Source organism: Heptranchias perlo, chromosome 24, assembly GCF_035084215.1.
Source record: "Heptranchias perlo isolate sHepPer1 chromosome 24, sHepPer1.hap1, whole genome shotgun sequence".
Classification (NCBI taxonomy): domain Eukaryota; kingdom Metazoa; phylum Chordata; class Chondrichthyes; order Hexanchiformes; family Hexanchidae; genus Heptranchias; species Heptranchias perlo.
Genome location: NC_090348.1, coordinates 20150392 through 20165125, shown reverse-complemented (window position 1 = coordinate 20165125; position 14734 = coordinate 20150392). Strand labels below are relative to the sequence as shown.

The window sequence follows — 14734 nt, the reverse complement described above, 5'->3', positions numbered from 1 at the left end:
GCTGTTGTGGAGAGTCTAAATGGCACATTTGCCAGTACCTCACAAAGTTGCAGCTGTACCTCAATCATTCTCATTGTCATTGATGGCCCCCGGGGTTCAGCATCTGTGTCCAACTGAGCAGAACTTAGAAAGGAGTGAGCCCCCGACGCAGACTCTCCATGGCGGATCCTGCCATCAGTGTCTGCTTATGCTCATTTGTGAATTGTGAATCACCACTTCACAACCCAACTAACTGGCTAACAGGACCCATCAAAGTGCCAGTATCTGCACTGGTGCATAGCTGTATGTCCTGTGATGGTGCACCCTCAGAAGGAATAAGGTCCTCTGAGGAATCGGCATCAGACATGTCCACAGACTGCTACTCTACGTGTGAAGGCCCTGGAAGACAAAAGAATGTGATTTAGATTAATCATAGCAAAGTAACAATCACCATACTCAGGTTTCTAATAGTTCAATCATTGATGAAATAAAGTCATCATGTGTGTGAAAGATGTTTAAGTTCTGTCACCAGGTATCTGCAGGTTCCCAATCTCTCCATCTCCAGAGAGGGATGTGGAAGTGACACGTCTTCATGGCCTACTCCTCTGCATCTGACAGCTGCACTATTTTGTGGAGAGCCACCTCCAGTCTTCGCCCTCTCCCTTGCATTTTGTACTCTCTTCTCCTTGAAGGGGCAAAAGAACAGATTTGTGAGTGACTGAAGGGGGTGTATTCACCCGATGGATGCAGTGCATTGGGTGAGGGAGACTGTAAGACAAATGGATCACATTGCATAAGGATTGGGGTGAATGGCAGCAGTGGGTGGATACATGGGGAGGAGAGAAAGTGCATAGTGAAGGAAGGGTGCTGCTGAAACTTAAATGGGTGCGAGGAGTGTTGTGATGGAGTATGCTGGGCAAGACAGGGAGGGGTGTTGTGGACCACAGGAGAAGTAGGTGAATCAGCAACTGTACTCACTTTTCCTGACCTGGTTAGGTCATTAAAGCGCTTCCTGCAATGCAGCCAAGACCTGGGCACCATGCTCCTGCTGCTCACTTCCTCACATGCCTTCTTGGTAGCCGAACCAGGTTTCTTCCTCCCATCGCTTGGGTAAATTATCTTCCTCCTCGTTCTCACTACATCCTGCAGTATTTCAAGTGAAGCATCCATGAACCTGGGTGCTGCCCTTGCTCTCTTTGAATCCATTGGTGCTTTTCCTCCTTTTTCCTCCATTGGTGCTTTTCCTCCTTTTCCTTCCAAAATCCATTTTCACATTGGCTCAGAGGCTGGGTATTCTGCGGCGAGTGACTCACCTCCTGACTCCCCAAAGCCTTTCCACCATCTACAAGGCACAAGTCAGGAGTGTGATGGAATACTCTCCACTTGCCTGGATGAGTGCAGCTCCAACAACACTCAAGAAGCTCGACACCATCCAAGATAAAGCAGCCCGCTTGATTGGCACCCCATCCACCACCCTAAACATTCACTCCCTTCACCACCGGCGCACTGTGGCTGCAGTGTGCACCATCCACAGGATGCACTGCAGCAACTCGCCAAGGCTTCTTCAACAGCACCTCCCAAACCCGCGACCTCTACCACCTAGAAGGACAAGGGCAGCAGGCGCATGGGAACAACACCACCTGCACGTTCCCCTCCAAGTCACACACCATCCCGACTTGGAAATATATCGCCGTTCCTTCATTGTCGCTGGGTCAAAATCCTGGAACTCCCTTCCTAACAGCACTGTGGGAGAACTGTCACCACACGGACTGCAGCGGTTCAAGAAGGTGGCTCACCACCACCTTCTCAAGGGCAATTAGGGATGGGCAATAAATGCCGGCCTTGCCAGCGACGCCCACATCCCGTGAACGAATAAAAAAAAATAGTGGACTTCAGATCGCGTCTTGCGGGTGCGCATCACGCCTGCTGCGCAGCCTGGAGACGCGAAACCCGGTAGCAAAAAAATGGGCTTCAATTAAGTTGCGACTGCAGATTCCGCTCACATCACTTCCAGATTTCCTGTGCTAAAACCTATTCTTGCCCCCCATGCGCCCCCCTCTCTTCCCCGGTGCCAGGTAAAAATCATGCCCATTGTGTCCCCTTTGTAACACTGTATCACTTTAGTAACATTGTATCATTTTAATGGTTTTGTATCACTTTAGTAACGTTGTATCATTTTAGTGGCATTGTATCACTTTAGTAACATTGTGCCCCGTCTGTAACTATCTGGTGGCAGCTCCTCACCTCTGCGCCGAAGCAGCAGGGCCGCTACAGCGCTGTCCACGCCACCGGACAGGGCGCACACGACATGCCGCAGCGCCCGACTCATCCCGCCAGACAGACCGAGAAGAGAGGGACCCTGGGCCGCTCCTCTTCTCTCTGCTATCTTCCCACAGCCCCCATGCTCATCCAGCCGAACTCCTCCCACACCAGTCCCCCAGGAAACTGTCTCCGGCAAAGTGTCCGGGCCGAGGTTATTTGTACCTCCCTCTTCGTGCAGTCCCCTTGCTCTGTCTGAACTGGAACTGGAGATTGGCAAGGGCGCATTGACTGGCTGGTAGAGGACGGGCTCTAAGAGTCTGCAGTGTCTCGTTGTGAAATAAAAAATAATGCTCAGTAATAAAGCAGATACTTCACTGGTTGGCACATGGACGCCCTTCCCACACAGATCTTTGGAGATCCATTCCGAGACGTGCAAAAGTTCCTGAGAATATTTAATTGATAATTTAATGCTGCACAGATGACGTAAATCAAAGTTAATCTCATTATATAGTTATGGGCGCCTGAGCTTCAACCGGGGAAAATTGGTTCCGCACATAGAGCGTTTTTCCCACTGTCCTGTCTCTACGGAGGCGAGTGGTGCGGGTGGTGAGTTTTTGGTATAATTTAGCAATGAAACTGAAAACACTCATTTAGCAAAACAGCGCCACAACTGCAATGCTTCCACACTTTTTAAAGGCCGTTTTTAGTTTTTGACAGAACACCGGAAATGCATATAGGAAGCTGTTTAATGTTGCACAGGAACATTTTGGCAGAGGAACCATCACGAGAGTTGCTATAAACTGTAACAAATTTAGGTCACCATTGCCGTGAAAAGTTGTGAGCAAACTTTTATTTTTAGAAATACATCATGTAATTATACAATTCACATTAAAAAAATTGTGTCACTAAAATGAGATCACATTCCTTCTGCGTGGACACGTGGCTTTTCTGATCACTCTTCCCCGCTATAATTCTCTTTAATGCTGCGGTAGCTGTTTCCAGACCTGCTGGCATTGATCTGTGCTCAAAATGATGTGCCCTTGTGAGGCTATGGGAAAGGATGATACCCATGCGACTTTCTTTAAAAGAATCGTATATTTGAGAGTATAAATGTCTGATTTGAAAATAATTATCTTTAAATAAAGTTTGTAGTATAATGAGAAAGCACGCTAATTATTAATGTTTTCGAAAATTTTTGCGTGGGTGAAACCATAATTTCTTAAACCATGGGTATATAAACGTGCATTCTTGAATCCGGCTTTCAGATAACGCTTCCAGTAGCTGTCTCCCAAACCTTAAGAGATTCTTTAGCAGCTGTACAACAGACATTTACGTTCAGTGTGGTGGCAGAGCTAATGCAGCTCAGTTTGCAATAAGGCAGCCAACTTGATGTTGTAGACCTTCAAGTGCTTTAACAGGCTAATTTGTCACCAACTGTTTAACCCAGGTCTTTATGCAAGGGTCTTGACAAAGAGAAGTGTTTACTGTAAGGCTGATTGCTGCTCAGCTTACTCAGTAACAGATTGATGAAGTCTAGCACCCACACCTTCTTGAAACCTTTCTATCAGTATACAAGTCCCTATTAAATGATTGTGCCCTGAATATTCCAAATACCGAGGCATTTTAATTGCCTCAGATACAGGGGCTAGCAAAGAAGAATTATTTTCTTTGCATTAAGCATCATTAGAAACAAACCAGAGAGTTAATAAGAATTGCCTCTTTCAGACTGGAGGAAGATAAACAATTTGAAAATTAATATAAATCCTCAGATTAATGATGAGATTTGCTCCCCTTAGACCAATGACCTCCCCCCTCCCCCTCTTCATTGTATTAAACTATTTTTTTGAAATGACAAAATAGTTACTACAGAAATCAATACCAAATGACTGCAGCACATTCACAGTGAAACTAGATGTCAAAAATATGGAACTAAGATTAAAAATGCAGCAATACGTGAACTTAGCTGGGGTAGTGACAAAAGTGTCACAGTTACCCTCAGTGTCCCCAGGCTAGCTAGGGAAGTGGGGAAAGCAGCTAGGATTCTGGCTTATGATGCTCTCTAACAACTGCTGGAAAGCATTTGTGGATGACATGTGAGAATGGGATAACACAGCTATGATGTTCCTCACAATCAAAAAGCTTTCCAACACTTGTTGTCTAGGCTCATACATCATGAACAGCCATTTGGGAAAGGTAACAAAGGTTTCAGGCAACAACAACTTGCATTTAGACAACGTCCTTAACATAGAAAACAACTGAAGGCAGGTTACAGAGGGAGAGAACAAAACAAATAGAATAAAAGGAGGGATGCCAAGCCATAGAAGGAAAGTTAGAAGACAGGATCAAAGGTTCAGTCAAAAAAATGAATCTAGAGAGAGAGAACTGAAGAGGCAGAGGGATTTCGAGCGAGTTAGGCCATGGTGACTGAAGGCAGAGAATCACCTGCAATAGCTTCTCTTCCCACTCCTGCTCCTTGACCCCCTTCTATTTCTCATCCATATGCTACCTTGGCGACATCATCCAAAAGCACGATGCCAGGTTCCACATATACACTGACAACACCCAGCTCTACCTCAGCACTATCTCTCTCGACCCTTTCACTGCCTCCGATTTGTCATACCGCTTGTCCGACTTCCAGTATTGGATGAGCAGACATTTTCTCCAATGCTGGGAAGACCGAAGCCATTGCCTTCGGACCTGCCACAAACTCCATTCCCTGGCCACCAACTGAGGCTGAAAGAGACTGCTCGCAACTTTGATGTCCTATTTGACCTGAGCTGAGCTTCCGACTCCACATCCACTCCAACACCAAGCCCACCTACTTCCATCTCTATAACATCGCTCATCTCCGCCCCTGCCTCAACTCATCTGCTGCTGAAACCCTCATCCATGCATTTGTTACCTCTGGATTCGACTATTCCAATGCTCTCCTGGCCGGCCTCCAACCTTGCATCCTCCGCAAACTTGAGCTCATCCAAAACTCTGCTGCCCATATCCTAACTCGCATCAAGTCCCGTTCACCTATCGCTTCTGTGCTCACTGACCTACATTGGCTCCCAGTCTGGCAACGCCTCAATTTTAAAATTCTCATCCTGGTTTTCAAATCCCTCCATGCCCTTGTCCCTGCCCATCATTGTAACCTCCTCCAGCTCTACAACCCTCCGAGATCTCTGCGCTCCTCCAATTCTGGCCTCTTGCGTATCCCCGATTTTCTTTGCTCCACCATTGGTAATCATGCCTTCAGCTGCCTAGGACCTAAGCTCTGGAATTCCCTCCCTAAACTTCTCCACCCCTCTACCTCTCTCTCCTCCTTTAAGACACTCCTTAAAACCTACCTCTTTGGCCAAGCTTATGGTCACCTGTCCTAATATCACCTTATGTGGCTCGGTGTCAAATTTTGTTTGATAATCGCTCCTGTGAAGCACCTTGGAATGTTTTACTACGTTATAGGTGCTATAGTAGTTGTTGTTGAGTGAAGGACAGGTGAGAGGCACATAAAGGTTAGAGTTGGAAGCCCAAAGACTAGGGGAGAGGACATAAGGCTGGAGAAGGGTGCAAAGATAGGGTGGGACTGAAGCTGTGGAGGAATCTGGAGTCAAAGCACCCATTGCACATACCTTGACATAATTCAACACCTTTTAGAAAAGAAAATTGGAAATAAAAAGTTAACTCAGCATTCGTACATGTAACGCACGAGGAAACTTCTAAAATGGCCACCTGAATCGGAGTTGGTCGGAAGCAGTCAGATTCGAGACAGTGAATCAAAACGTGCTGGTAGATTTTTGCTGGCGCTCTGAAGATAGGAATGAGGCATAAACCAATTCACTCTTTAAAAAGTTATAAATATACTTCTATGCTTTTCAATTCACAACAGCACCAGAAATAGAGGAAGCACAAACATTACTGAGCCTACAGATGCTGCAGGAAGCCAGGGAGACAGTAAAAAGGAGCACTTTGCAAGTTATCAAAACTCCTCTAATCCATCTGTCTCATGGAGCAGTTCCAATGGAAATCAACTGTAACCTGAACATGAAGCTCAAAAACCTGCAGACAACAGTTCAGTACTGTAGGGGCTTACATTGTGTTGTGTGTCTGTCTATTCCATGCACTACACTTCAGTAAGAAATGACTACTTGAATCTCTTTTTTTAAAAAGATAAAAAGGGTCATGTTCCAGAACTACTGGTTAAACTGGTAAAAACACAATGGAAGAATATATTTTGAAATTGGTGTTTATCTTGAAAACACTGAAAATATAATAAATGAAAAATCAAATGAAATATTCCCACTGGAGCGCTCTATTAATCTATCCACCAAGAGATTCATGCACATTCTTTTCATGGGTCACAATTTTGACCCTACTTTAGGCTGATTTTGCCTTTTTTTGTGACTGATAAAATTAAAATATTGAATTTGAGACTGAAAAACGACTAATAAATAAAGTGAACCAAAAAAATAAACAAGTGGTGTTAGTAGTGGACCATTTTTAGTGTAATAATTAGCCTTGCATTAAACCAAAATCTGACTAAACTATATAGCTATCCTTAGCCAGTAATAGGTCACAAAGTAAAATATGTGAAATAAAATATGGAATGGAAATCACAGATAATAAACTTAAATTTATTTACAGATGTATTGCAAACTTAGTGTAAAGGAATTTGTTTCATCTGCTCAATTATAATTGCATTTTAAATGTTCCTGGTTGACTGATTTATGGATCAATCGATCATTGTAAATGAATTTAATGGCCTTCATACTCCCATCAGATTATTACTGTTTTTAAAGTTACTCAGAAGGTGAGAGCTAATTCTGAAGCATTCAATGTGGCACTTAGTTTTATGGGCGTTGTAGTGTTGATAACACATATTCCTAATTAATTTGCAAGTTCATTCAAGATCAGCTAATCAGTTTTCTAGAAACAAAAGTGGGCCTTTTATTACAATGTCAGCAGGAAATTATGGGAAATCATTTGCTTATGCTTCAAAGCACTTTGGACATCAAGGTAAAGTACTAATGGCAGACACAGCACCAGCATCAAGGACCACCCTAATTGCAAGGAAGCATGAATATCTATAGATGAACTTTGGGAAATCATAACTTTGAAGTGAATCTACATTTTTGCTATCTAAAGACAATGGAAAAGGCTGCTTTGCTGGAAGTGAAGGGAAGAGGGACGATTGTTGCTATAGCAACATCAGCTCATGAAAACTATCATATCTGTCATTTATAAGTCTTTTCAATTTAGGAAATTTGATGAAAGGACAAGGCTCATGGTGTAGGACACTACCACAGTCAAATAGTCAGAAAGTAAGGTACATGAAGTAGTGGTGACAGGTGGCTCTAAGCCTGAGTTTTGAAAGCCTGAAGAATGCAAAAAGGTGGAAAGACTGAGGAAGGTAAGGAGTTCTGTAATTTTGAGGTGCTGGAAAAGAAAAGGTTGGAGTAAAAAGACTGTGGAGTTAGACTTGATTTTAACACAGTGAAGTTAGAAGGAGGAAGAGGTTGCAGTCGTATTATTACTGAAGCAGTAACTGCTTCCAGGACTGTTGAGTTGGGCTGAGCATTCAGGTATGACTGCACTAAGCTAATTGTTAAAGTATCTTTGGACCTGCTAGAAAATTGGATGCCTTAGACCGATAGCCACTGTTAAGATACCAGAAAACAGTTTTAATGTTAAATCCAGTTACACTCAATATCTCAAGAGGTAGTCTCAATATATCTATGTTCTCGGTCAGTCTCTTCAACTTTGATGTATGGAGGCTTCACTGTATATACACGTTAGAAGTGGCACCACAAAAAAAGCATAATTTGCACAGTAAAAAAGATATTTTTACACTAGGACTAAAATTTTGAAAATCAGGCAAGTGTTTGCCTCTGGCATTTTATAACTGGTTTCTAAATTTCCATAAGCTCTCTATCAATATCTTTAGTGAGGGAATTTTTACGAGCATTGCTTACTTTTTTTTTTAAACTTAACCATTATAATATTTATCTTTATAACCTCATTTTCATCTATTTACTCCCCCTCTTTGTGAACCGCCCCCACCCCCCCCAAAAGAGGGACCAAGACTTAAAACTCTATGCTGTTCTGTAACCATCTGGTTCTCAGGTGTGAACCTGCATCCTGTTACTGTCTGATGACGTACAATAATCACCAAACCAGTGAATGATTTTAAAGCAATTCTGATCAAATAAATTTAACACGCAGTAGGCATCTGGATTTAATCAGATTGCGCCTGGTTGAAAGTGTCTTTGCTGTATAAAACTGGCCAACAAATGAAAAATTGTGATAGTCACAAGAAAATTGATCAACGTGTCACCAGTAACCTTTCTGATTACCTCCATTGCAGTTTAGTTTGGTCTTAGTTTCTGCTCCATTGCAGTTTTAAAAAAAATACAAATTGGATGGGGAATATTGACATGAAATGTGGTGTTGACTCAAAACTTCCAAAATAAAATGTCAGTGATGATCATCTTCGATCTAGAATCATAGAATGATCAGCACAAAAGGAGGCCATTCTATGATTCAGTCCGTTGTGCCCGTGCCAGCTCTTTGGTAGAGCTATCCAATTAGTCCCACGCCTCTGCTCTTGCCGCATACCCTGCAAATTTTTACCCTTCAAGTACTTATCCAATACTTTTGAAAGTTATTATTGAATCACACTTTCAAGCAATGCATTCCACATCATTACAACTTGCTGCACAATTTTTTTTCCCTCATGTCGCCTCTGGTTCTTTTGCCCATCACCTTAAATCTGTCCCCTCTGGTCACCAACCCTTCTGCCTCTGGAAACAGTTTCTCCTTTTTTACTCTATCAAAACCATTCATGATTTTGAACATCTCTATCAAATCGCCTCTTAACCTTCTCTGCTCTAAGGAGAACAACCCCAGCTTCTCCAATCTCTCCACATAACTGAAGTCCCTCATCCCTGACACCATTCTAGTAAATCTCTTCTGCATCCTCTCTATGCCTTGACATCCTTCCTAAAGTGTGGCGCCCAGACTTGAACACAATAGTCTAGATGAGATCAACAAGTGTTTTATAAAGGTTTAGCATAACTTCCTTACTTTTGTACTCTAAGCCACTATTTATAAAGCCAAGTATCCATATGCTTTTTTAACAGCCTTCTCAACTTGTCCTGGCACCTTCAAAGATTTGTGTACATACATCCCCAGGTCTCTGTTTCTGCACCCTTTAAAATTGTACCATTTAGCTTATATAGTCTCTCCTCATTCTTCCTACCAAAATGTATGACTTCATACTTCTGCATTAAATTTCATCTGCAATGTGTCTGCCCTTTTCACCAGTCTATGTCCTCCTGAAGTCTATTGTTTACTATATTTGAGTTTCATGTCATCTGCAAACTTTGAAATTATGTCCTGTATACCCTAGTCCAGGTCATCAATATATATATCAAAAAGAGCAGTGGTTCCTGGGGTACACCACTGCACACTTCCCTCTAGTCTGAAAAACAACTGTTCACCACTACTGAAAGTCCATATACACATCAACCGCACTAACCTTATCATGATTGAGGTGTACAAAATTATGAGGGGCACAGATAGGATGGATACGAAGGAGCTTTTTCCCTTCGTTGAGGGTTCTATAACAAGGGGACATAGATTCAAGGTAAAAGGCGGGAGGTTTAGAGGGGATTTGAGAAAGAACTTTTTCACCCAGAGGGTGGTTGGAGTCTGGAACTCACTGCCTGAAAGGGTTGTGGAGGCAAGAACCCTCAACATTCAAGAAGCATTTGGATGAGCACTTGAAATGCCATAGCATACAAGGCTACGGACCAAATGCTGGAATATGGGATTAGAGTAGACAGGGCTTGATGGCCGGCGCGGACATGATGGGCCGAAGGGCCTCTATCCTTGCTGTATAACTCTATGTCTCTATGAACCCTCTGTTACTTAATCAAAAAAACTCAATCACGTTAGTCAAATACGATTGCCTTTAACAAATCCATGCTGACTTTAATTTATTAGCCCATTCTTTTCCAAGTGCCAATTAATTGTGTCCTGGATTATTGTCTCAAAGTTTCCCCACCACCGAGGTTAGGCTGATTGGCCTCTAGTTGCCGGGTTTGTCCCTCTCTCCCTTTTTGAATAGGGGTGTAAAATTTGCAATCGTCCAGTCCTCTGGCACCACTCCCATATCCAAGGAGGATTGGATGATTGTGGCCAGAGCCTCTGCCATTTCCACCCTTACTTCCCTCAGTAATCAGCCGGACTGGGTGACTTTTCTACTTTAAGTACTGTCAATCTTTTAAGTACCTCCTCTTTATCTATTTTTATCCTATCCAATATCCACCATTACCTCCTTTTATACGTTTATAAAAGACCTTTCCAAGTGGCTCAAAGGTTTTTTGGTAAGGTATATTTAACAGTTGGGCAACTTGGATTTTGGCTGAGAGCATTTGAACCAAGGCCATCATATATAGAACTTGTATGCTCAATTCGGTGATGTCATTAAACTACTTCAAAATTGTAGTCATAAGAAAATTAAATGTACCACCGTCAACTCGCTGGGTGCGTAACTTTTGAAGAGTAAAAAGATACTTTTGCAAGTGATGCCATATGTATAATATTTCTGTAATTAAGAAAAGTGTTACTAGCTAATTGAGGGTGTTCTTATGAATTACTTCACAGTAATGGCATGAGTATTCTTTATTGTGAAGATAGTGGCATTAGTAATTTTAACTGTACATTTTTATATCACAACCTAAAGTTATGGTGTAGAAGTTCAGCTGATGCTATCAAAGTTATTGCCTACAGTGGAACAATTTGTTAAGGATCAGAAAATGATTTTCTTGCACCCCTTTGACGACAGATTTGATTGCTGGTCATGAAAGGGTAACAATTGAGTTCCTCGAATTGCTTCTTTTTAAATTGGTGCAGGTGGAAAATATTTTTCTTCCTGTACTGCATAACTTCAAAGGATAAGGTATCTTCCAGGCATTCCCACTTCCCCTATTGTTGATGCTGGATATAGTTCTCCCCAACTAGGAGAATGTTGGGTCTCCATATGGTCTCGATGTCACAACTGACATACAGGAGAATTACATCCCATTACTGTGACACTCTAAATGAATCATATCTAAGCTGTGTTAAGAAACAATGTAATGACTATTCTTAGAAGGAAATGATTGGCACTAGCTTATTAATCCATTAAACAAAGTTACCCTTGAAGCATGATTTCCTAAAAGTCTGCTAATTGAATCTGTAATAGAACAGCTGTTTTGTTGAAAGTACATTGCTATTAAACAATCTTCAAGACATACTATACTTACATCCTGGCCCAGGTAAACTGGAATCAAAGATTGGCAGGCAAAACTGTAATCAACTAATAGGCAACCTTTAAAGAGGAGATGGTTCAGGTACAGTCTCGGTACATTCCTATGAGGCGGAAAGGTAGGGCAACTAAAGCTAGAGCTCCCTGGATAATGAAAGAGATAGTGAGTAAGATGAAGCAGAAAAAAGGGGGCATATGACAGAAGTCAGGTTGATAATACAGTTGAGAACCAGGCTGAATATAGAAAGTAGAGAAGTGAGAAAGAGGCGGATAAAGAGAGTATGAGAACAGATTGGCAGCTAACATAAAAGGGAATCCAACAGTCTTCTCTAGGCATATTAACAGTAAACAGATAGTAAGAGGAGGGGTGGGGCTGATTAGGGACCAAAAAGGAGATCTATGCATGGAGGCAGAGGGCATAAATGAGTACTTTGCATCTGTCTTTAGTAAGGAAGAAGATGCTGCTAAAGTCACAGTAAGAGGAGGTAGTTGAGATACTGGATGGGCTAAAAATTGTTAGAGTATGAGAAAGGCTGGCTGTACTTAAAGTAGATAAGTCACCTGGTCTGGATGGGATGCATCCTAGGTTGCTGAGGGAAGGGTGGAAATTGCAAGAGGTACTGGCCATAATCTTCCAATCCTCCTTAGATATGGGGTGGTAGAGGACTGGAGAACTGCAAATGTTACACCCTTGTAAAAAAAAGGTGCAACGATAAACCCAGTAACCACAGGCCAGTCAGTGTAACCTTAGTAGCGGGGAAGCTTTTAGAAATGATAATCTGGGACAAAATTAATAGTCACTTGGACAAGTGTGGATTAATAAAGGAAAGCCAGCATGGATTTGTTAAAGGCAAATTGTGTTTAACTAACTTGATTGAGTTTTTTGATGAGGTAACAGAGGGTTGATGAGGGCAGTGTAGTTGGTGTATATGGACTTTCAAAAGGAATTTGAGACACCTGGGGGCATAAGCTGGTCAGCAAAATTGAAGCCGATGGAATAAAAGGGGCAGTGGCAGCATGAATATGAAATTGGCTAAGTGACAGGAAACAGTAGTGGTTATTTTTCAGACTGGAGGAAGGTATACAGTGGTGTTCCCCAGGGGTCGGTACTAGGACCATTGCTTTTTTTTTGATATACATTAATGACTTGGATGTACAGGGCACAATTTCAAAATTTACAGATGACAAAACTTGGAAGTGTAGCAAACAAACAGTGAGGAGGATAGGATAGACTTCAAAAGGACAGACGGGCTGGTGGAATGGGCAGACACATGGCAGATGAAATTTAAACGTGGAGAAGTGTAAAGTCATATATTTTGGCAGGAAGAACTAGGAGAGGTAATATAAACTCAATGGTACAATTCTAAAAGGGGGTGCAGAAACAGAGACACCTGGGGGTATAAGTGCACAAATCTTTGTAGGTAGCAGGACAGGTTGATAAAAGCAGTTTAAAAAAGGCACACAGGATCCTGAGCTTTGTAAATAGAGGCAGAGTATAAAAGCAAGGAAGTCATGTTGAACCTTTATAAAACACTGGTTTGGCCACAGCTGGAGTATTGTGTCCAATTTTGGGCACCGCACTTTAGGAAGAATGTCAAGGCCTTACAGCGGGTGCAGAAAAGATGTACTAAATTGGTTCCAGGGATGAGGAACTTCAGTTACGTGGATAGACTGGAGAAGTTGGGGTTGTTCTCTTTAGAACAAAGAAGGTTAAGAAGAGATTTGATAGACGTGTTGAAAATAATGAAGGTTTAGATAAAAGTAAATAAAGAGAAACTGTTCCCATTAGCAGAAGGGTCAAGAACCAGAGGACATAGATTTAAGGTGATTGGCAAAAGAACCAAAGGCAACATAAAGATAAACTTTTAAAAAAAAGTCAGCAAGTAGTTATGATCTGCAATGTGCTGCCTGAAACGGTGGTAGAAGCAGATTCAATTGTGGCTTTTAAAAAAAGGAATTGGATAAATACTTGACGGGAAAAAAATTGCAGGGCTACGGCAAAAGAGCAGGGGAATGGGACTAACTGGATTACTCTTACAAAATGAGCCGGCACAAGCTTGATGAACCAAATGGCCTCCTGTGTTGTAACCATTCTATGATTCGGCTCAATGGAACATAGTTCTCAGGGATATCAACAAAACCTGTAGAATTGAAGAATTACATCACCAAACTGAGCACATATTTCAGTAATGTTGCAGCATAACTCACTAATGCAAACATCAACATTTTACTTCTAAAACAATAAAATGGAAACCACTGTTCTAAACCTAGACTATGTCTCATTTTGCATTTTAATTAGCATCAGCCTGGGGATTCTTGAAGAAATTCCAAATTCTGTGGTGGTAGTTTGTTGTAGTGGTGGTTTGCTTGCAGGGGTGGCTGCTGCCATCAAACCATCTGGCTGTACAACCACAAATGTAAATGGAATGGAACCAAAGGAAGGTACCAAACTAATACTGCAAACTATAATCTAATTTTAGCAATTAAGAATTTTGAAAGCATCACTTTCACAATTTATGCTCCATCACCAGCTTGTACCATGTACAGAAGTTTTAGTGAAAAGAAGCCAGTGTTTATGGATGCAAAGAGCATTGCTGCAGGACTTGCTCCACCATTTGCAGGTGAGTGAAACAGATAAAATATACAGCCCCAGCTTTTGATGGAGTGAGGAGTTGAACAAAAAATTCAGGATGGGAAAAAGCATGTCTTTTTTGAGATTCAATATATTTGTTACAATTCCAATTCACTGTTATATGTTAAAAAAAATCTAGTAGCTGCACAGCAGGACTCCCAAGATATATTGCATGGCAAATCATTCTTGGTATAAAACCCAGTTAGAAGAGAAAATGAAAATTTTAATTTAATACTCCAGTCACACAAACTAGGAGAAATATTTTATCTAACAGTGTTTCTCAATCTTTTTAATTCTATACCAGATTCAAATGCTTTCCAGATTTGCAGACATGTTAAGGAAATCATCTTGGTTTCAGATTAAATAAAAGCAGCCGTTTCCACGCTATACAAGGTCGGCTTGGTCGTGGAACCCTCAGAAGCAGCTGCTTTTGCTGCCATTGTAGAAGAAAAAAATAAATCAATCAATCAGTCTTAAAAAGGAAAAACTGTAGTGATCATAATGACTGGAGGAAATGTCAGTCCTGAAGAGTGGTGTTATATTATTTAAATTAAAAATGAAAGACA

The 14734-nt window shown here is 41.6% G+C and overlaps 2 protein-coding genes across 4 annotated transcripts in view; one reads left to right on the top strand and one right to left on the bottom strand.

Annotated features, from left to right (window-relative positions):
- Window positions 1–2717, bottom strand: part of trmu (tRNA 5-methylaminomethyl-2-thiouridylate methyltransferase) — a 34002-nt gene extending 31285 nt beyond the window's left edge. Inside the window, exon 1 of one of the 3 annotated variants that reach the window (XM_068004885.1) lies at window positions 2224–2717. In XM_068004885.1, coding sequence (XP_067860986.1) covers window positions 2224–2308 — 85 coding nt within the window. In that variant the 5' untranslated portion in view covers window positions 2309–2717. Of the gene's footprint in view, window positions 1–957; window positions 1301–2223 lie in introns of those variants that run through there. The other 2 variants (XM_068004883.1, XM_068004884.1) reach the window with 2 other exon arrangements.
- Window positions 2718–3467: 750 nt separating this feature from the next.
- srr (serine racemase) lies at window positions 3468–14717 on the top strand. The gene is given in 8 exon segments (XM_068004590.1): window positions 3468–3471; window positions 6116–6307; window positions 7126–7300; window positions 10973–11071; window positions 11073–11108; window positions 13842–13978; window positions 14068–14157; window positions 14473–14717. Coding segments are annotated over 8 exon segments (978 nt in total).
- Window positions 14718–14734: the final 17 nt, after the last annotated feature.